This window comes from Anolis sagrei, chromosome X (assembly GCF_037176765.1).
Source record: "Anolis sagrei isolate rAnoSag1 chromosome X, rAnoSag1.mat, whole genome shotgun sequence".
NCBI lineage: Eukaryota > Metazoa > Chordata > Lepidosauria > Squamata > Dactyloidae > Anolis > Anolis sagrei.
In genome coordinates, this window is record NC_090034.1 from 30,978,686 (window position 1) to 31,006,243 (window position 27,558).

Here is a 27,558-nt window from a genome sequence, read left to right on the forward strand (position 1 = left end):
GCACTTGCCTGAGAGAGGCTGCAGTTCGAGGAGGCCAGCTTCATCCCTTTCAAGATGCTGCAAGAGGGAAACAGCAGCATTAATGAGGATCCTTTTTGGTTGAGTTCCAGTGTCAGAGAAGCAGATGGTGAAAATAGAAGAATGACCTGCCTCAGGGGAGCGTGCTTGCTCTAGCAATGTTTCACATTTACACAAATGATCAGCCACTGCCAGAAGGCACAGAAAGTTTCATCTATGCTGATGTTCGTGCCATCACCACTCAAGCAGGGAGCGTTGAAATGGCTGAACAGAAGCTCTCCAGAGCTTTAGGTGCTCTTACTGCCTATTACAGGTAAACCAGCTGATTCCTAATCTATCTGAAATGCAGATGTGTGCTTTTCACCTTAAGAACAGGCAAGCATCTTGAGCTCTGAGGATGACCTGGGAAGAAATCCCACTGGAGCATTGCAGCACACCAAAATACCTTGGAGTTACTCTGGACTGTGCTCTGACTTGCAAGAAGCACTGCTTGAATACCAAGCAAAAAGTGGGTGCTAGAAATAATATCATACGAAAGCTGACTGGCACAACCTGGGGATCACAACCAGATACAGTGAAGGCATCTGCCCTTGCGCTTTGCTACTCTGCTGCTGAATACGCATGCCTAGTGTGGAATGCATCTCACTACATTAAAACAGCGGATGTGGCTCTCAATGAGACATGCCGCCTTATTACAGGATGCCTACGCCCTACACCACTAGAGAAATTTTACTGTTTAGCCAGTATTGCATCACCTGATATCTGTTGGGAAGTAGCAGTCAGTAATGAATGGACCAAGGTAGTGACATCTCCAGCTCATCCTCTGTTCGGATGTCAACCAGCAAGCCAATGCCTTAACTCAAGAAACAGCTTCCTAAGATCTACAGTAATACATGCAGGAACACCTCAGCAAGTGAGAGTCCCAAAGTAGCAGGTTAAAACCTGGAACCTCAGTCAGTGTCTGATACCAGATGAGAGACTTCCTTCTGGGCACACAGAAGACAAGGTGACTTGGAAGGTGCTGAACAGGCTGTGCTCTGGCACCACGAGATTCAGAGCTAACCTTAAGAAATGGGGCTACAAAGTGGAGTCCACAGCATGCAAGTGCAGAGAAGAGCAAACCAAAGACAACTGATGACAATGCAACCCTGAGCCCTGCCACATGCACAATGGAGGACCTTCTCACAGCGACACCAAAGGCACTCCAAGTGGCCAGCTTCTGGTCAAAGAAATTTTGTACAATGCCAAGTTTTAAACTTTGTTTGTGTTTCTAAATACATTATAACTGTATCCCCAATTCGCTTCTGACACAATAAATAAATAAACAAGGAGCGGGGAACAGAGCTCACAATTCTTCCATGTGTAGCTAAGCTGGTTGGGTCTAAACAGAGGCTGAGAAAGTTACACCTGATTAGTGGTGTGAGGGGTGCCCATACCAGACAACCATTAGGAAAAGAAGATTGGGTAAGGTAATTTGAGGTCATTCAATGCTCAGTATGATTATATGAGAGGAGAAAAGGAAGCTCAGAAAACCTTAACTAGCTCCGATAATATAAGGGCAAACAAATCATTCTTGCTGGGCCTCTCGCCCAAAACAAGGGACCTTACCTCAGTTCTGTCTTGATCTCCTCATAATCTGACTGGGTTCGTAATTTCTCTTCCAACTTCTAAAAGAAATATGCATGTATATATGGAATAGAGCAATTCATGTATAAACACATGTGAAAAAGAGTCAGAATCAGGGGTAGGGGTTTATGGTGATAAAGTAACTCTAGACAGTAACAGTGGGTACAATTCAGCTGGGATTAAATCTAATAGAGATGTATTTCAATCTTTGCCCCTTCCTGCCCCAAGTCTGTGGAACACTTTCTGTTCATCGGTGTCCCCTTTTGTAAAGCAAGATTAAACTATTGAACAAAAATATAGTTGATGAACTGGGAATCTTCAAATAGAACACGACTTTTCTGATTAACTATGCATAAGGCAAAAGAATAGAAAATCTTGAGAAGTTGTCAGGGAAGGAATGGCGGTACAATCCAATATTACTCCACACAAACTTCTATAGGGCAACCCTTCGCCTCAGCTCATCCCCCATGTACCTCAATAGCCTCATTCTTGGCCGCCAACTGCTGCTCTAGATCTGCAATCTGACTGGCAGAAGACTCCTCCATTTCTTGTATGGTGTTTTGCAAATGCTGGATTTCTTTGAGGAGGCGAAGGATTTCCCGATCCTTGGTGGCTAGTGCTGCCTCAAGCCTCGGTCCTGGGCACAAAGTGTAATTCATTTTGTCCTACAAAAGAAGGGATGCAAGGAAGGGCTGAAAATCCCATGGAAGGACCCGCTAGTGAAAACAACAACAGGGACTTAGCAGACACCTCCAAGCTAAGGCAGGATTTGGAGAGGGGACTTGGGGAAGTCAAGTAGGATAGGGTGGGATTAAAGGGCCCTGCTACAAAGGAGGAGATCTGGGGCCCAATCTTGACCTTGGACCAGTGAGCCCCTTTCAGTCTAGGCCTGTTGTGAGGATAAAGGGGAAGAAGAAAAGTCACATACACGGCCTTGAGGGGCTGGAGGGTAAGTAGCAACCTTCTTCAAGCCTCCACTAGTTATTTGTTATGTATATAATTTAGATTGCTCAATGTATTGTATATGTGTGTAATGGTATGCAATTTTACCGTAACTCTTTGTAGTGGGAGGGGCTGCAGACCATGTGATCAGGTCTGGGCTTGATCATGACTCAAGACTCCATTTTAGAACGGTATGCTTTCAGACGCCAGCAAAAACTGTATGCTTAGAGATTTCGGAAGGAACAGTATGCTTAGAGGCTCCATTGGACTTTCAGACTAGACAGAGACTCTATTAGACTCTCAGAACAGAGAGATGTTTGAACTATGGACTATTGATTATAAGAAAGATGCCCTGTGTTACATACACAGAGAAACTACTTCAAATGCTATCTGTAACTGGATTGATATGCAAAGTACCTGTATGCTGAATACATGAAGTTTGTGAGTAAACCAACTATGTAACTTTTAAAGAAGTCTACTTATTTTGTCTCTTGAGAGCATGATTTAAAGACAAATATATTTTAAGGGAGAGTAGATGTTTTGGGGCAACTAAAAGAACACTTCCGAAACTCTGCTGAATATATTTATATGTTTTTTGTGCATTGTCATATCTTTGTCCCTAACAGTTCAAAGACATACCTAGGTACATCAGTTTAACAGCTGAGAAACCTAGTTGCCTTGCATGAATGCCATTTCCCCAAAAGGTTATGACTCTAACAGGTCATGCTTTTACCAAGAGGTTATGGCATCATTTTTCAAAAGCTTATGACTTCTAACAAGGTCATGCCTTTCCAAAGATCATAAAATCTCCAAAATGTTATGGAAATTTCCATTTTCCAAAAAATACAAATAGGAAGTCCTCATGGACTGAATATTCCAATACCTGTTATTATTCCTGACAGACCCACTTTGACCAACAGAAGGAGTTTTTACATACATGAGTAGCTAGGTAAAATTTGTCTATGGAGAACTTTCAATTTACTGTATATACTCGAGAATAAGCCTAGTTTTTCCGCCCTTTTTTTAGGCTGAAAAAGTACCCCTCGGCTTATACATGAGTCAAGGTTATTTATTATTTTACTCTGTTATTATTATTATGGTTACATTTATTATTTTACTCTATTTATTATTACTACTACTACTATTACATTTATCATTTTACTCTATTATTATTATTATTATTATTATTATTATTATTATTACATTTATTATTTTACTTTATTATTGTTGTTATTATTACATGTATTAGTTTACTCTATTTATTATTGTTATTACATTTATTATTTTACTCTATTATTACTGCTATTATTACATTTCCATTATTTTACACTATTAATATTATTATTATTATTACAGTTATTATTTTACTCCATTATTATTGAAAGGATACGTAAGCACACTTACATTGAAGAAGGTTAGAACAATGGTTTAATCAAAGTTGGGTAGTTTTATATTAAATTACAGTTTTATGTAAATATTCAAAAACATTTAACCTACTGATGCTTCAATTAATACAATTTCACTGGTATCTATTTTTATTTTGAAATTTACCAGTAGCTGCTGCATTTCCTACCCTTGGCTTATACTCAAGTCAATACGTTTTCCCAGGTTTTTTGTGGTAAAATTAGGTGGCTCGGCTTATATTCGGGTCAGCTTATACTCGAGTATATACGGTATCTTTTAGAAGGAGTGGGGCAGAGTGAATAGAAGCCCTTGAACACAGAGCAATTTCAGAGGGGCAATTTAAAAAAAATAAAAAGACGAATGGAGCAGCACGGGATCAAGGAGAAGCAGTCCTGTTCTGACCTGGCTTCTTTTAGGCAACAAAATGGGCACAATTTGCTTAGGCCATGCTTCTCAATGCCTATGGTCCTCCTGGCCCTTACCCCACTGGGTCCTTGGGGCGAGCAACAAGCCAGGCGAAGGGAGTTGTTGACAGAGGCCAGCTGCTCCCGCAGGGTCTCCACCTCCCTCTGGGCAGCCTCAGTTCTCTGAAATGGAAAGGGAATAGATCATTTATTACAATATATAAAATATAATAATATATATAAATAATAACATTGTGATGTAATAATACTAATATATTATATATAATATTAATTATTAATCAATAATAATGTTGTAATATAACATATTATATGTTACGAGCTGTGCTCTGCCACGCATTGCTGTGGCCTATAGTAAGAATTTTCGAAGTATAGGTAGATATCTGGACTATTATGAAAGAGAGATACCTACCTATTAATTTCCCCCTTTTTCTTCCCCTTCTCTCCTTTCTTCCTTCTTTCTTTCTTTCATTCCTTCTTTTGCTCTTTGGTTTCATCCTTCCTTCTCTCTTTCCTTCCTTCCCTCCCCCTTTCTCTATTTCTTCCTTTGTCCCTTTTCTTTCCTCCCTGTTTCCTTCCTTCTTTCACTTTTTATTTCCTTTTCTCCTTCCTTCCTTCTTTACCTCTTTTCTGCATTTCCCTCCCCCTTTCTTTCCTTTCTATTTTCTCTTCTTCCTTCCTTCGGTACCTCTTTCTTTCCTTCCTTCTCTCCTTCCTTCCCTCCTTCCTTCTTTCCCTCCCTCCTTTCTTCCTGTCTGTTCTCCCCCAATACCATGCTAGAGTCCCTTCTAACTCTATTCTGCGAGTCTATTTAATATAGTAATATATAGTAGTAACATTATATTGTATAGTAGTATATATAACTATATATATGTATTATATAGCAATATAGATAATAGTAATATATAAAGTATTGTAATCATACACACACACACACACACACACACACACATACATATAACCAACCAGTGATCCAACATCCATCCATATGTGTGTGTGTGTGTGTGCATGTGTCTACACTGCCACATAATCCAGTCCTAAGTAGATAATCTGGATTTTACATGGCAGTGTGGAAGGGGTGACTTTGGGTGCATCTACACTGTAGATTTAGTAATAGAGGATGAAGCTGGCAAGGGGAGGAGAAAAAGGAAGGAAAGAAAGGGAGGAAGGGAAGGGAGGAAAGGAAAGAAAGGGAGGGAGGAGTGAGGGAGAAAAGGAAAGGAAGGGAGGGAAGGGAGGGAGGAGAAGAAGTAAAGAAAGGAGAAGGAAGGGAAGTAGAGAAAGGGAGGAAGGGAAGGAAGGAGGAGGGGAAGGAGGGGGTTGGACTGGATGGTCTTTAGGGCTCCCTTCCAAACTGGTTGGCCATCTGTTGTGAGGGCTTTGATGGTGTCTTCCTTTACTGGCAAATGAGGTTGGGCTGGATGGTCTTTGGGGCTCCTTTCCAAGCAATGTCAGTTTTGTGTGTCCCTATTACCCCCATCATGATACCTTCGTCCTTCCCTTGTGCTGTGGGAGTGTGTGTGTGGGAGACAGAGAGTCAGAGTGTGTGCACAGAGTGTGGCCCACCTCCCTCTTTTTTCCTCCCCCCCCCCCCCCCGTCTCTCCTCCCCCTCCTTCTTCTCCTCAGCCTCTGCCCTTTGATCCCTTGTCTTAGTGTTAGTTAGGGGCCGAGAGACATGCAGGGAGCAGCAACCATTGCCGCCACTGCTACTTCGGAACCCTTCTTCTGTGTCCTCAGCGTGGGGGGGGGGGGGGGGGGAGGGCAGGGGAGGTGTGTTGTCTTCTTCCTTTTTTGAATTTTAAGGTGTTTTTGTGGGGGGTTTTTTTCAGTGATGGTCACTCTTTGGATTGTGAGGAGTTTTGTTGCCAAATTTGGGGTCATTTGGCCCCGTAGTTTTTTTGTTTTGAAGGTACTCATTACGGACAGAGCATTTATATATATATAGATATATACTGCAACTTAGTACAATATAGTAACATACAATACTAATATGGTGCTATGCTAATAACATAATACATTGTACATACATATAATATTGGTAATAATATAATGTAGTACCATATAATACTAATAATAATACAATATAATAATATACATTAATATTGTAATATAGTAATACAAATATATTAAATATAATTAGTACTGATAATATAAAATAATATATAATGATATGCTGTTTTATTATTATATATTTCAAGTTGTAATGTTTTTGATTGTGAGCCGCTTTGAGTCTCCATATGGAGAGATATAGCAGGATATAAATAAATAGACAAGCAAACAGATGGGTGGCAGGATCCTGCTTCAAGAGAGGGGAGTCCATACAGCAGACTTCTCTTCTGCTCCTTGGCTCATGCTTGGGGCAATCCTGCCACCTAACCCACATGTTTTGTAACTGTTACCTGATTGGCTTTTTCAAGGTTCGCCATGATCATGGCCACTTCATCTGTCCTGGGGTGGCAAAGCAAAGACAACCAGTTAGAATGTGTACAAGACAGAGAACTTGCACAGAAGGGTTCTTCACTTTAGAGAAGGTAAACTAGGTCTGGAGATCGAGATACCATCAACCCCCACTGAGACCCACCAGGCCCCAAGATGCCTTTAAAATGCAGAAAGATTTAAAATTAAACCCCACCCACTCCCTTAGACTTTTAAAGGTGTGTGTGGAGCCTGAACTGTGTTCAAAACCCTCTTCTTTCAACAGTAGGGGATCCGGGGAGGCTTGAACTTAGTTCTTAGGCTACATTATTTCTACCCCTGGTTTACAGAAACCTCCAGCAACAGAGTCTAATGCAGTGTTTCTCAACCTGTGGGTCCCCAGATGTTTTGCCCTTTAACTTCCAGAAATCCTAACAGTTGGTAAACTGGCTGGGATTTCTGGGAGTTGTAGGCCAAAACACCCGGGGGCCCAAAGGTTGAGAACCACTGGTCTATGTCTCAATGCAGGGATTGGCCCAACGCATTGCCCAACTCTTGTCCAAATTCTGCTTAAGCTTGCAATTCTACACAACAATTGTTAGGATATATATTCCTGTGAACCTTCACTTTAGTAATCTGAACAGGGAAGGTGTCAGGGCTCATGGCCTATAGACACTATGTACCTTTGTGGAGCGAGGTGGTACATAACTGTAATAAATGAACCCAGCCACACAAAGCTGGCCACTCTGTTCTCCGAGAGGTGCTCTGCTTTTCATATGTCACCTAACTAAGGACTGTGTGGGACAAAATGGGGACAGAGAACTGCTGCAAAAGCATCAAATAATAGTTCTCTTGCCCGGTACACAGACAGAAAAGAAGCAAATGCCAAGCGGTAGCATCATTCTTATGCCCTCTACCCCCCACCCCCCTTCATTCCTCCTTCTACAATATGTTGCAGCTACTATCTTGATCAAACACAATATTATTTACTATCAGGCACCAAGCAAACAAGCACTTGTGGCATGATCAAAGAACATCTGTGTTGGCATGATATGATGAAGCAGTCCTGACTCTGTTGCCTAAGAGGAAATAAAGAGCTGGGGGCAGGGGCAATTCTTGTAGAGTGCCAGTGAAGGCATGCAGAACCCTCCAAACAGCCAAAAGGAGAAATAAGTCCAGCCACTTTGGGCAGACTTTTAAGAAGGAAACGTTGCAGGCGTTTCTATCTTACAAAAGAAAACCAAAAATAACAAACAACCATCTTTCTATTTCAATGCTTGGTTCTAAAGGGCCGGGCTTTACCACAGCTGGTTAACTGCCAGCTGCTCCAAATCCCAAGTGCTGGTTATAGGGCTAAAATGTCCTATACGGCTCAGGACAAGGGCGTTCAAAGGACTGTATCTTTCTATACAGTCCCACCCAAATTCTTACAATCTTCAGGGAAGAGCTTCATACATTTTGTGGAAACATGGAAGGAGCCTTCTCCATGTCTGCTCCTAGATTCTGGAACTCCCTTCCAAGAGCGCCTAAGCTGGCTCTTTCTTTGGTGTCCTTTTGTCATTCACCAAACACACCTGAGGCCCACAATCCCATCAAATGTGCCCAAGAACATGGGAAAGGACAAATAAATACTTCCATAAATGTTGCTAAGTAAAAAAAGAAGACTGGCTTACTTCTTTGCTTTTTCTTCATCATATTTACAATGCAGGTCAACCAGTTCGGTCTGTGTTGTCTTTAGTGCTGACCATAAAGGGGGGGGGGGGGAGAGAAACAACAGCAAAGGGTAAGACATATATTTTCATTTGACATGGATAGATGAGGAGGGAGAGAAATGGGGAGGACTTGCCTGACATCAACCGGGAACAACAGGTGGTTGTTTGGGAGAAGAAACCAGCTTTCACTTAAGAGCTAAATATGTCATGATGGACAGACAGTGCAATCTTTAGTATGAATCCACAGAAAATTAATTTAAAACTAAGGGCCAAAGGTACTCTGCTAAATCAATCAATCAATTGCCCAAATGAGCATTAACCTACCAGAATGGAGGACTTTGATCTTCTTTTCTGCTTCCCCCAGCCGAGCAGCCAAAGTGATCTGTACTTCTTGCAAGTCCCTGAAAGAAGAGATGGATTCTCTTTCTTACAGTTCTATAAGGCAACCGAATCCAAAAGATGAGGGCCATTGCATTTTTATCCCACCCAGCTCCTTCACGAGCTACTCACGTACTTTTGATCTTCGGCCTTATTTTTCTGCAGTGGGAAGGTCTCTGCTGTCAGGAGTGCTTTGCTGTTGGTCGTGAGCCTGCTTCCCGCCAAAGCAGTGAGTCCTGGTGGAGGCGTCCCCTCTCTTTGCTCTGAAAGGGGACGAAATTCCATATCAGGGCAAAATAGGCCAGAAAAGTCACCTAAGGCCAAGCCATCAGTCTGAGACTGCAGCGTTTCTGTTGATTATTGCATTGAAGGAAAAAGATAAAGGTTTCCCCTGACATTAAGTCTAGTTGTGCCCGACTCTGGAGGTAGTGCTCATATCCATTTCTAGGGCAAAGAGCTGACATTGTCCGTAGACACCTCCAAGGTCATGTGGCCAGCATGACTGCATGGAGTGCCATTACTGTCCCACAGAAGCAGTACCTATTGATCTACTCACATCTGCTAGGTTGGCAGAAGCTGGGACTAACAGAAGGAGCTCACCCCACTCTCCGGATTCAAACCGCCAACCTTTCAGTCAGCAAGTTCAGTGGCTGAGGGGGCCCACAGCATTAAATGTTTGCCTTTTTGTAAGTAAACTGCTTAAGTCCCCTCAGGGAGAGAGGGTGGTCTAAAAATAAAGTGATGATGATGATGATGATGATGATGATGATGATTATTATTATTATTATTATTACTCTGCCTTACCCAGTGATAAATCAAACTTCAGTGTCATGCCAAGACATGGAGTTCAAAGAGCAGCCACAGGGGCAACTTTCTGGACAGGTTAACTTTTGCTAAAGCCTGCCTCATTGTAATACCAACTGGAGCAAACCCATTGAATCAACTATGGCTAAATGGTGTGCCAAGACATAGATAGATCAACTATGATTCAAGAAGTTGGGATTACCATATCATGGCACCTGTTTATTCTCCACCAGATGAATGTGGTTCTTTCCTCCTATATTCCCATGTCTTTGCACTCGCCCCATCCTGCGGCTCAAGGCAAGCAACTAGACCAAGGCACAAGGGGGGGGGGGGGGGGTCTGGTACCTTTGGAGCACAGGAGCTCAGTGTTGTTCTTCCACGGCCGGTTCAGCTCCTTCAAAGGTGGGTTCTCCGGACCAAGGCAATGCAGCTGCTGGCGCCGGTCTTCGAGGCTTCGTGTGGTCTCCAGGGCGGGAGCAAGATCTAGATGAGGAAGAGGGCAAAGGCAGAAGGGTCAACGCTCCATTTCTCATGAGATCAACCCTGTATTGGCAATGGCAAATTTCTCTCCCTCCTCCCCTTTTTGTCATTTTTATTGCAAGGAGGTTTCTGGGCAGCTAGCAAGCAATACAAGAGCTGTTTCAAAGAATTTCACCCGCAGAAACACAACAACGGCACTCGGAAAATGTCTAAGCAGGGGACAAAGAAGTACCTACGCTCTTGGCATGACAAAAACCACTGGTTTACCTGTTTGTTTGTTTGTTTGTTTGTTTTCAAAGGATCTGCCATGATTTGCCCTGAGGACTTTGAAAGCCTTTAGAGGCCACAACTCTTAATACAAGATGATGATATTTCTACATTCAGGAAATGCTTTCCTATGAAGCCCTAGAATGTATCTGGAGGATGCAATGTCTATTCACCCACGCACGTCTTCTGGCCTTGCTTGACTGACGGTTCCTGTTTTTAAGCCTTAGCCGGGCTTGTCAGACTTTACTGTCACTTCATGCAAACAAACAACACTCATTTTCAAACATCTTCCCGCAGTATGAAGAGTTTGGGAAAGTGGCTGTCTTGGCTAGTAGACAGAGATCCCACATATTTGTGCCTCTGTCTCTTTATTGCAGTGTTTGGCAAAATGACTGGGAGTAGTAGTACAAAAAAGTCACTTTGCCAACCTCTGGCAGCATGCTTTCGAGCCCAGTGCTGCATTGCCCCCTTTGCCTTGCTTCTGTCAGGACCACAGCACAACACAAGGCTTGTACACCTCCAGTCATGTACCCAACAGCTGGGACTCCACACCTTACAACGCCAAAGGCAATGTGTGGTGGGGGTTCGGCTCAGGAGGGACAAAGTGGACCTGGAGGCCAATGTCCATCCCGCCCAACATCTCGCTCAGTAAGGAACAGCTTAGGAGATCAGGTGTAGCCACTCCACCAGGACCTCCATGGTGAAAATGAGCGAGCCGTGCAAAGTAAGTGGGCTTAGAGGATGTTCCGCCCGGCCTTGGCGCTGCTGTCAGCCTGCCGGAGTTACCATCCAACGGCACGTTCTGCCGATAATGCCTGTTTGCTTAGGCTGCGTTGGGCGCTGAGAAGAGCGTGTTCTGCCGAGGTAAGCAGGTGCATTCCAAGCAGGGTCCGTCCCCCTCCATCAGCCACCCGCCATCATTAGCCAGCCTCAGCTCAGCAGGGGGGCTCCATTATGCCTCCCAGGACCAATGTAATTATACATTGACATAATTAACCCAGCAAGCCCATTAGGAAGGCCGGCGAAAAAATTCATCCATAATTATTTGTTGTGTGCATGCTAATGAGTCCATCTGCACTGCCATTGTACAACATGAACAAATTAATTTACAAGTCTGGCTCTTTTATAATAAGTTCAAGAAAATGGCTCTTATTGTAACTTGGCTGATGTTTTCTCATCTGTCACATTGACCCATCCCCATTGTTTTTTTTTTCTTGAGGGGTGGTACCCAAAGAGAATGAAATCGTCTAGGGTCAAGAAACGGGCAAAGATAGCAGCGGCTGGTTGCAGCGAGGCTTTGTTGTTCAAATTTTACACCAAACCAGCAACGGAATTAGCTCTCTGGGATTGATGCCCACTGAGGCAAGTTACAGATGGCAGAAATCAAAGGGAGCCATCGACATGGTGGCATGGAGGTATAGCCTTGTCAAGGAATACTTCATTCTTCAAAGAGTGGTGAACTTTGGCCAAAATAGTCAAGTTCTCAGAGGCAACTAGTCTTTGGGGAGGGTTTCTTGGGGAAATGCCTCCTCTTGACTGCCATTTTGGGGCTGAAAATGGGAGAATCATGCCTCCCCTATGTTGGATCACTGGCTGCCAGAAATGTGACCACAGGTTATGGAAAACATTTCAGGGCAGGAAAAGTAGATGGAAGAGGCAAAAGAATAGTTTACCCCAAGGCAGTGTTCTTACACCGACCTTGTTTAACATCTTTATAAGAATCGGCCACAGTCACAATTCACAAAAAGCTTTATAAACGCTGATGACGCTGGTCTAACAACATAAGTAAAAGACTTTAAAACTAATGTCCTGACGGTTCCGGCCCAGCTTACTTGTCCAAACGTATCTCCCTCTATGAACCATCATGGAGGTTAAGTTCTTCTGGGGAGGCTCTGGTCTCAGTCCCGCCTCAGTTGCAAGTGCAGTTGGTGGGGATGAGAGACAGGGCCTTCTCAGTGGTGGCTCCTCAGCTCTGGAACTCCCTCCCCAGCGAGATTGGATCGTTTTGAAATAGCATTATTTAATAGCCATCATTATGTTCAGTATTAAGAATCATTTGGCTTTCATTTAGAAAGAGAACAAAGACGTGGTTGTGGGATCAAGCTTTTGGCTAGTAAAAGAATGAAGTACAAAGAATGATTAAGGAACATGTGCAATGATAATCGGAATGGCTATGGTGCATTTTTTAATTATGTCATTTTAATATTTATACTAGGATGAGTTTAATGCTTTGTCTGAATGTTTAAATGTTGTTTGTGTCCTATGTTTAATGGTTTTAATGATTTTAAGTCGAAGTTATATGTAGTAATTAGTTATTATGATTTCTTGTGTTACTGTATGTTGGCATTGAATTTTTGCCATTTATTTATTTATTTCGAATCAAAAGCATTGCATAAATTAGTACAAAACTAATAAAAATAGAAGGAGCACAAGCGGCTAAATATCTTTCAATGAAAAATGGGCAACAGTGACCGCATTTTCTGTAGCCTCCAACAATTTTTCCTCTGTACATGAGGCAGGACATTGAGGACAAGCATACAGATGTGGAGTTGTCTGTTCTGCTCCAGAGTTGCATAAGGTGAAGGATTCTTTTCGATAGTGCCATTTTGCCAGGTTGTCTTTTGATCTGCCCACTCAACTTCTGAGTCTGTTCAAGGACTTCCAAGTTGCCCATTCTTGGTTTGCCCCTGGTGGAAGACCCTCATGGGGGGGGGGGGGTATCCAATTGGGATTTCCGGGTTTAGCTGCCCACAGGGATACTCTTGCTGTTGCTGGGGAAACATTCAGAGGAGTGGTGATTCTCATGAAACTTTTTCTTGGAACGGTGGTGGTTAATGCCTCCCTTCGGGAAGGCAAAATTCCAGCGAGCCTAAAACAGGCTATTATAAAACCGCTGTTGAAGAAACCATCATTGGACCCCACTAAATTAGACAACTTTCGGCCGGTTTCCAATCTCCCCTTTTTGGGCAAAGTCATGGAAAGCGTGGTGGCCTCACAACTCCAGGTATTCTTGAGAGACACGGATTATCTGGATCCGGCACAGTCTGGTTTCAGACCGGGGCATGGTACCGAGACGGTCTTGGTCGCCTTAGTGGATGATCTGCGCCGGGAGCTAGACAGGGGGAGTGTGTCCCTGTTGGTGCTCCTGGACCTCTCAGCGGCCTTCGATACCGTCGACCACGGTATCCTTCTGGGGCGCCTTGCGGAAATGGGCCTCGGGGGCACTGTTCTGCAGTGGCTCCGGTCATTTCTCGAGGGCCGCACCCAGAAGGTGTTACTGGGGGACACCTGTTCAACGCCACAGCCTTTGACTTGTGGGGTTCCACAGGGCTCTATACTGTCCCCCATGCTGTTTAATATCTACATGAAGCCGCTGGGTGAGATCATCCGGAGTTTCGGGGTGCCGTGTCATCTGTACGCAGATTATGTCCAACTCTGTCACTCCTTCCCACCTGCTACTAAGGAGGCTGTCGAGGTCCTGAACTGGTGCCTGGCCGCTGTAATGGTCTGGATGAGGGCGAACAAATTGAAATTAAATCCAGACAAGACAGAGGTACTCCTGGTCAGTCGCAAGGCCGAACAGGGTATAGGGTTACAGCCTGTGCTGGATGGGGTCGCACTCCCCTTGAAGGCGCAGGTTCGCAGCTTGGGTGTGATCCTGGATTCATCGTTGAGCCTGGATCCCCAGGTTTCAGCGGTGACCAGGGGAGCATTTGCACAGCTCAGGCTCGTGCGCCAGCTGCGCCCGTACCTCGGGAAGTCTGACTTGGCCACGGTAGTACACGCTCCGGACACATCCCGCCTTGACTACTGCAACGCTCTCTACGTGGGGCTGCCCTTGAAGACGGCCCGGAAGCTCCAGCTAGTCCAGCGCGCGGCAGCCATGTTACTAACAGGAGCGGGACGTAGGGAGCACACAACCCCCTTGTTGTTCCAGCTCCATTGGCTGCCGATCTGCTACCGGGCCCAATTCAAGGTGCTGGTGCTGGCCTACAAAGCCCTAAACGGTTCCGGCCCAAAATACCTGTCTGACCGCATCTCGGCCTATGAGCCCACGAGGACTTTGAGATCATCTGGGGAGGCCCTTCTCTCGATCCCGCCTGCCTCACAGGCACGCCTGGTGGGGACGAGGGATAGGGCCTTCTCGGTGGTGGCCCCCCGGCTGTGGAACACCCTCCTTGTAGACATCAGACAGGCGCCCTCCCTTATGACATTCCACAAGAGACTAAAGACGTGGTTGTTTGAGAAGGCGTTTGACTAATGTGCTACAACAATTGGCAATGATGATTGGAACGGAATATGGAAAACGAGATTGGATTGTGATTCTATGATGAGACGTCGCAAATGATTTAATGTAATTGTATTATTAATAGTGATGTTGCTATTGTTGTTTGTGTAATTGCCTTATTGTAAATTGTTTTTTATATGTTGTACACCGCCGTGAGTCGCCCTAGGGCTGAGAACGGCGGTCTACAAGTGCAGTAAATAAATAAATAAATAAATAAATAATTGATTTGAGTCTACTGGGAGGAGGCTGATAGCCATGAAGTGGATGGCTTTCACAGTGTTCAACCTTATTTCTCTCACAGTTAACAGTATGGAAAGAGCCTCCTCAAAGACTGAGTAAATACAGTCGGGCGTCCCCTGGAAAACGTTTCTTGTAAATGGCTGATCTTTCCAAACGCAAAAGCATTGCTTTTATTTTTGTCATTAATATGTTGTAAACCACCTTGAGTCCCCCCAGGGGTGAGAAAGGCAATATATAAATACAGTAAATAAATAAATATCTCCAGCTACTACAAAGATAACTGCCTGAAGCCTAACCTTGCCAAGATACAAGTGTGTGCTTTCTACCTATGCAAACATGAAGTCAGCAGAACATTGAAAGTTACCTGGGAAGGCCAAGAGCTTGAACACTGTTCCTACCCTAAATATCTTGGATCGAACACTAACATTTAGGAAACACTGTGCAAACACCAACCACAAAGTAACTGCACACAATAACGTCCTGCGGAAATTTACTAATAGTGCATGGGAAGCAGACCCAAAATTAATAAGAACATCAGCCTTGGACTTGTCTTACTCAACTGCTGAATATGCTTGCCCCGGTTTATTTATTTACTTCATTTATTTACTTCATTTGTTAACCGCCGCTCTCAGCCCTAGGGCGACTCGTGGCGGTGTACAACATATAACAAAGATATCATACAATAAACTACCATAGCACTATAAACAACATAACAATAATAAACTATCATCTAATTACACTAAAAATCCGCTTCGTCTTATCATAGAATCATAACCAATCTCGTAGTCTACATTCCGTTCCAGTTGTCATTTCCAGTTGCTGTAGCATTTAATTAAATGCCTTCTCGAATAGCCATGTCTTCAGGCTCTTCCGGAAGGACATAAGGGAGGGCGCCTGCCTGATGTCAACCGGGAGGGTGTTCCACAGCCGGGGGGCCACCACTGAGAAGGCCCTATCCCTCGTCCCCGCCAGACGTGCCTGTGAGGCAGGCGGGATCGAGAGAAGGGCCTCCCCAGACGATCTCAAGGTCCTCGTGGGCTCATAGGCCGAGATGCGGTCCGAAAGGTATTTTGGGCCGGAACCGTTTAGGGCTTTGTAGGTTAACACCAGCACCTTAAATTGGGCCCGGAAGCAGATCGGCAGCCAGTGGAGCTGGAACAACAAGGGCGTTGTATGCTCCCTGCGTCCTGCTCCTGTTAGTAACATGGCTGCCGCGCGCTGGACTAGCTGAAGCTTCCGGGCCGTCTTCAAGGGCAGCCCCACGTAGAGAGCGTTGCAGTAGTCAAGGCGGGATGTGACCAGAGCGTGTACCACCGTGGCCAAGTCAGACTTCCCAAGGTACGGGCGCAGCTGGCGCACGAGCCTGAGCTGTGCAAATGCTCCCCTGGTCACCGCTGAAACCTGGGGATCCAGGCTCAACGATGAATCCAGGGTCACACCCAAGCTGCGAACCTGCGCCTTCAAGGGGAGTGCGACCCCATCCAGCACAGGCTGTAACCCTATACCCTGCTCGGCCTTGCGACTGACCAGGAGTACCTCTGTCTTGTCTGGATTTAATTTCAGTTTGTTCGCCCTCATCCAGTCCATTACAGCGGCCAGGCACCGGTTCAGGACCTCGACAGCCTCCTTAGTAGCAGGTGGAAAGGAGTGACAGAGCTGGACATCATCTGCGTACAGATGACACCGTACCCCGAAACTCCGGATGATCTTACCCAGCGGCTTCATGTAGATGTTAAACAGCATGGGGGACAATATAGAGCCCTGAGGAACCCCACAGGTCAAAGGCTGTGGTGTTGAACAGGAGTCCCCCAATAACATCTTCTGGGTACGGCCCTCGAGAAATGACTGGAGCCACTGCAAAGCAGTGCCCCCAAGACCCATTTCCGCAAGGCGCCCCAGAAGGATACCGTGGTCGACGGTATCGAAGGCCGCTGAGAGGTCCAGGAGCACCAACAGGGACACACTCCCCCTGTCCAGCTCCCGGCGCAGATCATCCACTAAGGCGACCAAGACCGTCTCGGTACCATGCCCCGGTCTGAAACCAGACTGTGCCGGATCCAGATAATCCGTGTCTCTCAAGAATACCTGGAGTTGTGAGGCCACCACGCTTTCCATGACTTTGCCCAAAAAGGGGAGATTGGAAACCGGCCGAAAGTTGTCTAATTTAGTGGGGTCCAATGATGGTTTCTTCAACAGCGGTTTTATAATAGCCTGTTTTAGGCTCGCTGGAATTTTGCCTTCCCGAAGGGAGGCATTAACCACCACCGTTACCCACTCAGCCAATCCCCCTCTGGCCTCCTTTAGAAGCCAGGATGGGCAGGGGTCTAGGATGGACGTGGTGGGTCTCATTCCTCCGAGTATCTTGTCCACATCCTCGGGCTTCACAAACTGAAAAGAATCCATCAAAATAGGACAAGCAGGTGCTCGTGTCACATCCTCGGACACTGCATTTAACATGGTGTCCAGCCCAGAGCGGATCAAGGCGACTTTGTCTGCAAAGAACCGAGCAAATGCTTCGCAGCGCGTGACCGAATTGTCAGGGCTCCCGCCTGAGGCGGCAGGAGTTAAAAGACCTCTGACAATCCGAAACAACTCTGCCGGACGGTTTTTTGCAGACGCAATAGTGGCCGCAAAGAAAGTTTTCTTTGCGGCTTTTATTGCCGCGGCATATGCCCTTAGAAAGGACACAAACCGTGCTCGATTTGACTCGCTTGGGTCCGAGCGCCACACGCTCTCTAGTTCCCTCTTTCTTCGCTTCATCACTGCCAGCTCCTCAGTAAACCAAGGGGCTGGTTTAGCTCGGCTACTTGAGAGGGGACGTTCCGGAGCGATCATGTCAATCGCCCTGGTCATCTCCCCATTCCAGAGAGCGACCAAGGCGTCGACATGGTCACCTGCCGAGGTGGCGGGGAAATCCCCAAGAGCCGTCAGGAATCCATTCGGATCCATAAGTCTCCTGGGGCGGACCATCTTAATGACGGTTTGGCACAAGTCTGCCCACACGAAGCAAGTGAATATAGCACTGAATGAAACATGTAGAATAATCACAGGATATTGCAAACCTACACCTGCTTATAGACTTTATAAGCTAGCTGGCATCCCCCCCCCCCCCCCCATGTGCAACAGGAAGTTACGGCCAATTGCGAGAGAAATAACGTTGAACACTATGAAAGCCACCCACTGTATGGCTATCAGCTTCCTCCCAGTAGACTCAAATCAAGGAAAAGTTTCATGAGAATCACCACTCCTCTTAATGTTCCTCCAGCAACAGCAAGAATATCCCCGTGGGAAGCAAAATCAGCCAGTTCTAACTGGATGGCCCCCCAACTAGGGTCTTCCTCCAAAGGCAAACCAAGAATGGGCAACTTGGAAGTCTCCAAACAGACTCAGAAGTGGAGGGGGCAGGTCAAAGGACGACCTGACAAAAAGGCACCACCTAGAAGAATCCTCCACCTGGTGCAACTGTGGAGAAGAACAAACAACTCTGCACCTGTATGCTTGCCCACCATGCCCTGCCTCATGTACAGAGGAAGAACTGTTTCAAGCTACAGACAATGCGGTCGCTGTCATCCGTTTTTGGTCTAAAACTGTTTAGCTGCTTGTGCTCCCTTTATTTTACCAGTTTTAAAACTTATTTGTGCAATGCTTTTGACACGAAATAAATAAAATGGAAAATGTGACACAAACATGACATGTATGCTATTTCTTAGTAACATTTTGATATTTTTGTTAGCACATATATCACAAAACAGCAAATTTATCCATGCCACTGTATTTCCAATTTCTGTGTAAGATCTTGAAAGCTAGGCAATCAGGAAAGCTAACAGAAGGAAGATCAACTCATTTGAAATGCAGTGTTGGAGGGGTTTTGTAGATACCACGGACTGTAAAACAGACAAACAATCCCTCATGAGAACAAATTAAACATAACTTTCCCTAGAAGCCAAAATGACCAGACTAAAGACATCATACTTTGACCATATCAAGAAAGAACACGATCACTGGAAGAGATGAGAATGTCTGGGGAAACAGTAGGAAAAGAAGAAGATCCCTCAACAAATAAGTTGAGTCAACAAAGGAACCAAGGCTGCACTTTTCTCAGAAGCCTGGAGAACTGCAAGGAGATACCAAAGGGCATACACAGAGTACAGTTCTATAAAGGCAAGCTGATAAGCCATCATCACAGGCCAAATCTTATCTGTAGCCTCCCACCTTTTTCGTGATCAGCAAATAGCTTCTTCCTGATTCTGCCAGCCTTATCAGGATGGGCCAGGGAACCACATGGCCTGGGAAACCATTCTGATGATCATGTGGAGCTCTTTGCTTCCAGCCATACGGCCAAGGGAGGGACTCTCCTTATCAAAGGGGCACATTTCTCCTCTCTCTTCCTAAGTCAAGCTCCCATTCTCAGCTTAACAAACAGCAAATTCAACAGGCAAGATGGGCAGGGCCTGCAAATCCCATTTTTGGATTGGTTGTTTTGTGGTGCCACTGGAAAGTTGGTGGCATAAAGTAAGGATCAGTGAGGAGTATAGTGTCTCCTTTCGCCTGGCTTATGATCCACCTATAGGGCTGACTCCCAACTGCAAAGGGGTTTGGACAAGGAAAGGAGGGGTAAAGGAAAGGACTGGGTAACTTTACCACTACTAATAACATTTGTCGCTCTGCAGACCAAGGTAACTGCTGGCTTCAGAGTGGAAGCTGAGGAGGTCCTTGCCAACCTTGAGAAGGTGACAAGGGTGATGGTGTGTGTGTATTTGTTTCTCTAGAGTTTAGAGTATACCTCTTTGAAGGCCCACTAGCCCTCTTGGCCAAGCAATTCTAAGAACTACTTTAAAAAAGTAATTTTGCCAAGATCCCGAATATGTTTTAGCCTGAACTTGAGCTGGCCAAGGTGCACAGTGGGGTGTGGGACTGGATGACCCCTGTGGTCTCTTCCAACTCTATTATGCTATGATTCTTGGTGCTGAAGCCACCAAATCGTGCTAAAATAAAGCACAAGCCTTTGGTGTTACCTTTCTGCTTAAGGAGACATAATCCCAGTGTTTACCAAGGAAATCCCTGAGGACTCACAAGGTTTCTCTTTTCACAACAAGCCTGGCTTTCTCTCCTGGGTTGACCTCCTTCCACGGGAAGCATTCTTACAATCAGACTGATCCTGGGGCAAACCCTGCTGGCAAAGCCTGGAAACAACTAATAATTAATTTGCATTCATTGCAGTAGATTAGATGCTCAGGAGGGACCTGGATGATTTATTTTTATTAAGCATCAGAAAAGAAGCCTTTGAAAGAAGACAGTTGCACTCTCGAAAACCACAACTGAGTGACATCCTGCCACTATGGGGGGCTGTTGAACACAGTTTGCAGCACCAGGTCCTTTGGGGAAAACTGGGTTTGGGACCAAGTAGGAAAGGGATGGGGAGAAGGAAGGGGTTGAACAGGTGGACAAAAGGAAAGGAAAATGCCTCCTGATTGTGAGCAACAGATGCGTACAAAGTCTTGCTGATGGATGCAGAGGAGGACTTCTTCCATTTGGTATCATTCATTTTACAAACCCTGTCCTTGATCTCACCAAACCACTGTTTGGCCAGACCAGCCTGGGTCCCAGTCCCCAACTTTCAACCACCTGCTTGTGTTAAGAGCTATCAAAATCTTTGCAATATTGGGTTGCTGTGAGTTTTCCAGGCTGTATGGCCATGTTCCAGAAGTATTATCTCCTGACGTTTCATCCACATCTATGTCGGGCATCCTCAGAAGTTGTGAGGTCTGCTGGAAACTAGACAATTATTATATATATATCTGTGGAATGTCCCGGGTGGGAGAAAGAACTCTTGTCTGTTGGAAGGATTCTCCCATGCAGGAAGCAGTCAGGCTTTGAAGCTGCAAGGCCATTCAATGCTGATCAAGCTGGCCAATTGCAACATTCACCCTTGCCTCCAACAGACAAGAATTCTTCCTCCCACTCTGGACATTATTCCAGATAAATAAACCCCACTTGCCTAGTTTCCAACAGACGTCACACTTCTGAGGATGCCTGCCATAGATGTGGGCGAAATGTCAGGAAAGAATGCTTCTGAAACAGGGCCATACAACCCAGAAAACTCACAGCAACCCAGTGATTCCACCCATGAAAGCCTTCGACAACAATTTGCAATATTATTTGTCCATCCTGCCGAAGTTGCCAAGTTGTTTTTAGGGGATGCCTATCAAGGCTTGGGGGCTGCATTGGCGCAGCTGGTTAAACCGCTAAGCTGCAGAAATTGCTGACCAGAAGGCTGGCATTTGAATCTGTGGAACGGAGTGTGCTCCCGCTGTTATCCCCAGATTCTGCCAACCTAGCAGTTTGAAAACATGCAAATGTGAGTAGATCAATAGGTACCATTTTGGTGGGAAGGTAACGGCGCTCCAGGCAGTCATGCCAGCCACATAACCTTGGAGGCATCTATGGACATCGCCGGCTCTTTGGCTTAGAAATGGAGATGAGCACCATCTCCCAGAGTTGGACATGACTAAACTTAATGTCAAAAGGAAACCTTTACCTATCAAGGCTTAGGGATTTCAAGTCCCCAAGAAGCTGAATCCCAAACCCAATTCCAGATTAGTAAAATGGCATCCTGTATCCTGCCAACCATGCCTTTCACAAGTTAGTGAGCTAAAGTGTGTGAGAGAGGGTGAGGTGACTGTATTTTTGGGGGGAGGGGGCTGTTGTACGTACAATGCAATGAAGAAATCAGCTGTCATCACCCTGCAAGTCAAAATGGAGGCTGCAATCAAACCCTTCCCAACAACGTCATGAATTGTGCTGTTAATACAATATTGCTGCCTCCCCCACTGCCACCGCCCCTTGGCTGGGCCCAAAATACAGAGGCAGGCAGGACTGGCTCCTCTGTGCCACATCTGTGTGAACAATATCTGAAAGATTTACGATGTTTCTTCCCATAATTAGAGACCCACAAGCCCCGGCTCCCTTGATCAAAATACTTGCTGAGGCATCACACTTTCCTTCCGCTTTTTCTCCACTGGAAGTTTGCATTGACAGAAGCCATTCAGAAAGGAAAAAGAAAGAAATCTGAAAAACTGTTGAATCAGGCACTCCTACTTGGCTTCTGAAGCCTCTGACAACAAATGTGTTTGTCCACCTGTATTTATAGGTATAGAGCTTTCCTTGCTGGGGAAAGGTGTGTCTGAGAAGAACTGAGGAATTGGGGAAAAGCGGGTAAGGTGGTTCCAAAGCACTGGCTATAGAAGTCTCTGGACACAATTTAATGGGGTTTGGGGAGATACTCAAGCTTGCCTGAATTCACCCAAGTGAATGGAATTTCTGTTATTCCAAAATGTCTGGGAAAGCTATTTGCATCTCTGCAGTAACACTGTCTCTCTGGGTAAGCTCTCTGGCAATTGGGGAGCGCCACAAAGTCAGCACCGTAAAATAGAATGCGTCCTAAGGCAAAAGGGAATCAAATGGATTTCCTAAGCAGAAACTTAGGCAGAAACAGGCCCAGAAGCCAAGGCCCTGTGCCAAGCCAACAAAGCATCTCAACTGCTCTGGTGGGCGCTCTGGGGAAAGCTCTAGGGACTTGTGAGATAGATCTATGCCTCCCTCCTCTTCTGCTGAGGTCAAATGGGAAAGAACTAATAGAAAGAGGTATCAGATCCCCCTTTAGGTGCATGCGTAAATAGTACAACCACTTCCATAGGCTGGAGTTACACAAGTGTAGCAGAAAAAACCAGCAGAGCGTAGCATTTTTAGCACTAGATCCATCCTAGAAACCCACTAGGGACCTTGAGCAAGTCACTCTCTCAGCCTCAGAGGAAGGCAATGGCAAATCTCCCATCAAATGAATAAAGGAGTGCAGTGGAGATATATTTAGGTTGCTTAAGTCAGTTGCACTAATTGAGGAAAAATATTTTGATCAGCATAACAACACCGAAGCAACACAAACACACTATTCACCTCCCCTTTCTCTTCTGATCTGGGAACAAGCATCACTCACCTGTTTGCAAGGTCAAGTCTGCAGCCATGGGGACTAGCAAGCTGTATTCCCTTAGGATCCTGATTTTCAACAATCTGGGCTGGCAAGTGGCTGGGAAGCGTTGAACAGCCCCTGTTCTGCTCGCTTCGCTAGCATCCATTTGCTAAATGCACCCAGGTACCACTCACAGTGAGAAAAACATGGGAAGTATGGCCATAGACCCTGCAAGTTTCCCCACCCACCTCTGAGCAATCGCTTCTGAATCCCATTGTCTGCCCCTTTGCTGTGCAGGGAGTTCAGTCATCTTAGTTAACTCGCCGTCAAAGAGACAAGCGCGGATCACTGCAGCGTTATTACAAGGCGCGAGCAAATGTATTCCTTTTTTATTGTCAAGACAGATTTGGCTCAGGCACTGAAATCCAGCGATAGCAAAAGATGTTTCCACTTGTCGGTTGCGCTCGCACTTCAAAAAGGAACACGGGGGACGGCGGCTCACCGCCAGGCCTCCCTGCAGCGCCGGTTGCTGAGCGGCAAGGCCAATGCAAGGGAGCCAAGGAGAGTGGCAGAACTGCCGTGACTTGGTGCGGAAATCCATTCATCCACACCAAGTTTCTATACAGAGATTCAGAGCCTGGGCATGAAGCATGTCATATTCAAAACAGGGCTGAAAGCTTGAGCTCAAACAGGACCCCTTTTTCAAGAACTCAAGTGTTTTTAATATAAGTGGATATTGGAACAGCAGGCATAAACTGAGAAGAGACATTCCCAACCTGTACACACACAATTCGGAATGCCTCATTCAAACCAGGGTCGTTAAGCAGGAAGCAATTCTGGGGTGTTAGAAACATCCTGATTTTAACTTTCTATGCTAGGCTATCACACATTCATTGGAATTCAGGAAAGTTTTCTTGGAATTCAGGAAGGTTTTCTCAGAACTTTGAAGCAAATAAGCATATGGTATGCTCTTTCCATCTAAATAGCCTGTTGATCCACACATTGGTGATGGCATGTCTTGTGCCACCATTGTACTGTGGCACATTTGTTATGCCCAGTGCATTTGCCATTTATTTTATTTATTTATTTGTCGTGTCAGGACAACCAGTCAAATTATATTACATTTCTAACAGAACAAAGCAAACAAACAGACAAAATACAAAATTTGTGAGTTTGGTAGTTGATTAAATGTCCTCTGACCGTTTGTCATTGATAAGGGAGCTGGACAGTTGAAAAAAAAAAGTGCCAGAGCTGAAGAGCCCCAATCAAAACTGGAACTGGTTGAGATGCATAGTCCCCTGATAAAGACCACCATCCGAAATCCTGTGAACTAGCCTCATCCAATCAGACACCTTACAAATGGGTCGCTGAGAGTTTTCCGGGCTGTGTGATCATACCAGAGCACTTGATGAACAAACCTGGACACAGCATATTGTTTGAGGACACAGAAATGCTGGACCACTCTGACAACCACCATGTCAGACTCCAAAGAGGAGCCATTGAAAAACACAATCATGTGGACAATTTCAACAGAAAGGAGAAAACCATGAAAATGATCAAAATCTAACTACCAGTATTAAAAAAACCCTTCAAAATCAGGACAGTAAATAAAGAGGAACACTCAGAAAACAGGGGAATTCCAGACAGGAAACAATCAGGGACAGCTAACACCTCCCAACAAAGGATTCCCCCAGGCAGGAAGCAGCCAGGCTTTGAAGCTGCAAGGCTATTCTGTGCTAATCAAGATGGCCAATGGCAACATTCACACTTGCCTCAAGCAGACAAGAGTTTTCCCATCCTGGACATTTTTTCACAGATATATAAACCTCACTTGCCTAGTTTCCAACAGACCTCACAATCTTTGAGGATGCCTGCCACAGATGTGGGCAAAACGTCAGGAGAGAATGTTTCTGGATGGCCATACACCCGGAACACTCCCAGCAACCCAGTGATTCCGGCCATTAAAGCGTTTGACAATACACCTTACAAATGTTCTGGACTGCAGCTCCCATCATCCCCTAGCGATGGAATCTGAGCCACCTGGAGGACACCAGGGTGTTCCACTGCTGTTATATAAAGAGGATGAAAACAGGATGTCTTGGTCCATGCAGAACACTCTGGAACAGGTACTCAGGCATCCTGTTTCTCTCAAGGTCCTCCCAAGGCAAAGCCTGATGGAGGATTGCTACCAGACACCAAGAGGAAAGATTTCACCCGTTGAGCGGCCATTCGGCCACAGCTGCAGAGGCCTTCCATACCTGGCACTTCAATTAATTGCTTGTAAACGTTCAGGAACGCAGCCTCGGCTTCTTTGCTCCTTTTGCTCAGCGCAACCACCTGCGGGGAAACAGAAGCACAAAAGGACAATGCAGGCACCGTCGAGGAAAAAGATGCTCCCTTAAGTAAAGCCACAGTGAGGACGTCACCGTTCTAGGAATATGAGAGGTTATCCCAGGGCAGGGATACATGCGCCACTCACCAAGGAGGACAGGTGACAGGGCAGCGCCACGTGGGAGGAACACCAAAACGGCACCAAGCAACAAAAGAAAGGACATTATCGGCCTGCTTGGGAATATCTCTTAAGTCTGCTGGCCTTTTCCCTTTAGAAATAGTCCAATGACCGTCAGAGTTCTCCTCAGCCACTTCAAAGGATTTTAGTTTTCGGGGGCAGCGAAGATTCATTTGGGAGGTATTTAGCATCTTTACAATTGCACAGTTTATAGCTATTTGACATCAACTTAACTGCTTTAGCTCAGGCATGGGCAAACTTGGGCCCTCCCTCCAGGTGTTTTGGACTTCAACTCCCACAATTCCTAACAGCCTCAGGTCCCTTCCTTTCCCCCCCTCTGCCGCTTAAACATGATCAATGTTTGCCATGAAGCCCTCACCCTAAAGCAGGCATGGTCAAATTTGGACCCTCCCTCCAGGTGTTTTGAACTACAACTCCCACAGTTCCTAACAGCCTTGGGCCCTTTCCTTTTCCCCCTCAGCTGCTTAAGTGGCTGAGAGGGAAAAGGAAAGGGCCCAAGGCTGTTAGGAATTGTGGGAGTTGTAGTCCAAAACACCCGGAGGGAGGTCTCAAGTTTGCCCATGTCTGCTCTAGCTCCATAATACAGAATCTCTTCCCCTCACCAAATCCCCATTGGATGCCTTGTACAGTGAGGAAAGGTGCAAACTTGGGACTGCTTGCCATGCTGTGCCCAGTGCCATGTTCAAGTTCGGCCCATTGCCTTGGGCAAAATCTTCAACGCTCCTGAAATGTCACGCCATCATCAATCTTTGATGCACTCTGAGTAAATGAAATTTATAATTTAATGCCAGGGCTTAAATAAAAAATCATATGGTGCCCTTTTGTTTCAACATTCGGGGCGGGGGTCTGAAGGCAGCAGATGCTAACATCTTGCATGTGTTTTACCATCTGAAATACAGATACATTGCCCTTTCTTCAATCACTTTATGGAATGCTCTGCCAGAAGAGGTGCAGACTACTACAAACAAACTGAGCTAGAGATAGACAAATCTTTTCAAAACAGAGTTCAGTTGAATGTAAATATGGAGAACTTGGAAGTAACTACTAAGCCACCCTCAATCTCATCGAAGAACTATAGCTGGTCCCAAGAAAGGTTTCAATCACTTTGGGTCAGGAGTCCCCGGTGGTACAATGGGTTAAACCCTTGCACCGGCAGGACTGAAGACTGACAGACTGGAGGTTTGAATTCAGGGAGAGCATGAATGAGCTCCCTCTGTCAGCTCCAGCTCCCCATGTGGGGACATGAGAGAAGCCTCCCACAAGGATGGTAACACATCAAAACATTTGGGCGTCCCCTGAGCAACATTCTTGTAGACAGCCAATGTTCCCACACCAGAAGCAACTTGCAGTTTCTCAAGTTGCTCCTGACACACACACACACACACACACACAAACTTTGGGTCGAAGATTTGGTTTGGTCCTCATGGATCATAATAGCTACCTTTGTTTTCGTGAAAGCTTTCTCTCTAAGGGCCCTTCTAGGCAGGCCCTATATCCCAGGATCTGATCCCAGGTTTTCTGTTTATCCCAGATTATATAGCAGTGTGAACTCATATAATCCAGTTTAAAGTGCAAAACCTGGGATTGGATCCTGGGATATAGGGCCTGTCTGGAAGGGCCCTAAGATGCAATTTAAGGGGAGGGGATGGTTTGAACCATAACTAACTAATGATTAAAGTAACTTCCCAAGCTCTGTTCTAAATGGTGCTTGGACAGGACGATGCAGGAAAACCATGGCCTTCAAGCCTATTAGCATGTTTTTCTGAAACCGAAGTTGGCTGCAGAAGTATAGAGGATAGACATTTCAGCACAAGGAATGGAAAAAGCTCTCAACTCTCCTTGACAATTGAAAACATCTTGCTAGCAATTCACTTTTGCAAAAGAGTTTCGCCCCACCCATCCACCTCCTGCTAAGGGCAGAATGGTATCAATGAAACGGTAATGTTGGCATGGGGTTGCTGTGAGTTTTCCGGACTGACTGGCCATGTTCCAGAAGCATTCTCTCCTGATGTTTCTCCCACATCTATGGCAGGCATCCTCAGAGGTTGTGAGGTCTGTTGCAAAC

General features: G+C 45.5%; 1 protein-coding gene across 15 annotated transcripts in view; it reads right to left on the reverse strand.

Moving 5' to 3' along the window:
• The window catches only part of CUX2 (cut like homeobox 2), a 199,329-nt gene that overhangs the window by 33,223 nt on the left and 138,548 nt on the right, over positions 1 to 27,558 (reverse strand). For 13 of the 15 annotated variants that reach the window (XM_060786034.2, XM_060786028.2, XM_060786033.2 and 10 more), the window contains 10 exons: positions 25,222 to 25,300; positions 10,068 to 10,205; positions 9,055 to 9,181; positions 8,865 to 8,941; positions 8,502 to 8,568; positions 6,813 to 6,861; positions 4,473 to 4,577; positions 2,118 to 2,309; positions 1,627 to 1,685; positions 9 to 57 (listed from right to left, as the gene is read on the reverse strand). In XM_060786034.2, coding sequence (XP_060642017.2) covers positions 9 to 57; positions 1,627 to 1,685; positions 2,118 to 2,309; positions 4,473 to 4,577; positions 6,813 to 6,861; positions 8,502 to 8,568; positions 8,865 to 8,941; positions 9,055 to 9,181; positions 10,068 to 10,205; positions 25,222 to 25,300 — 942 coding nt within the window. Of the gene's footprint in view, positions 1 to 8; positions 58 to 1,626; positions 1,686 to 2,117; positions 2,310 to 4,472; positions 4,578 to 6,812; positions 6,862 to 8,501; positions 8,569 to 8,864; positions 8,942 to 9,054; positions 9,182 to 10,067; positions 10,206 to 22,990; positions 23,173 to 25,221; positions 25,301 to 27,558 lie in introns of those variants that run through there. The other 2 variants (XM_060786036.2, XM_060786040.2) reach the window with 2 other exon arrangements.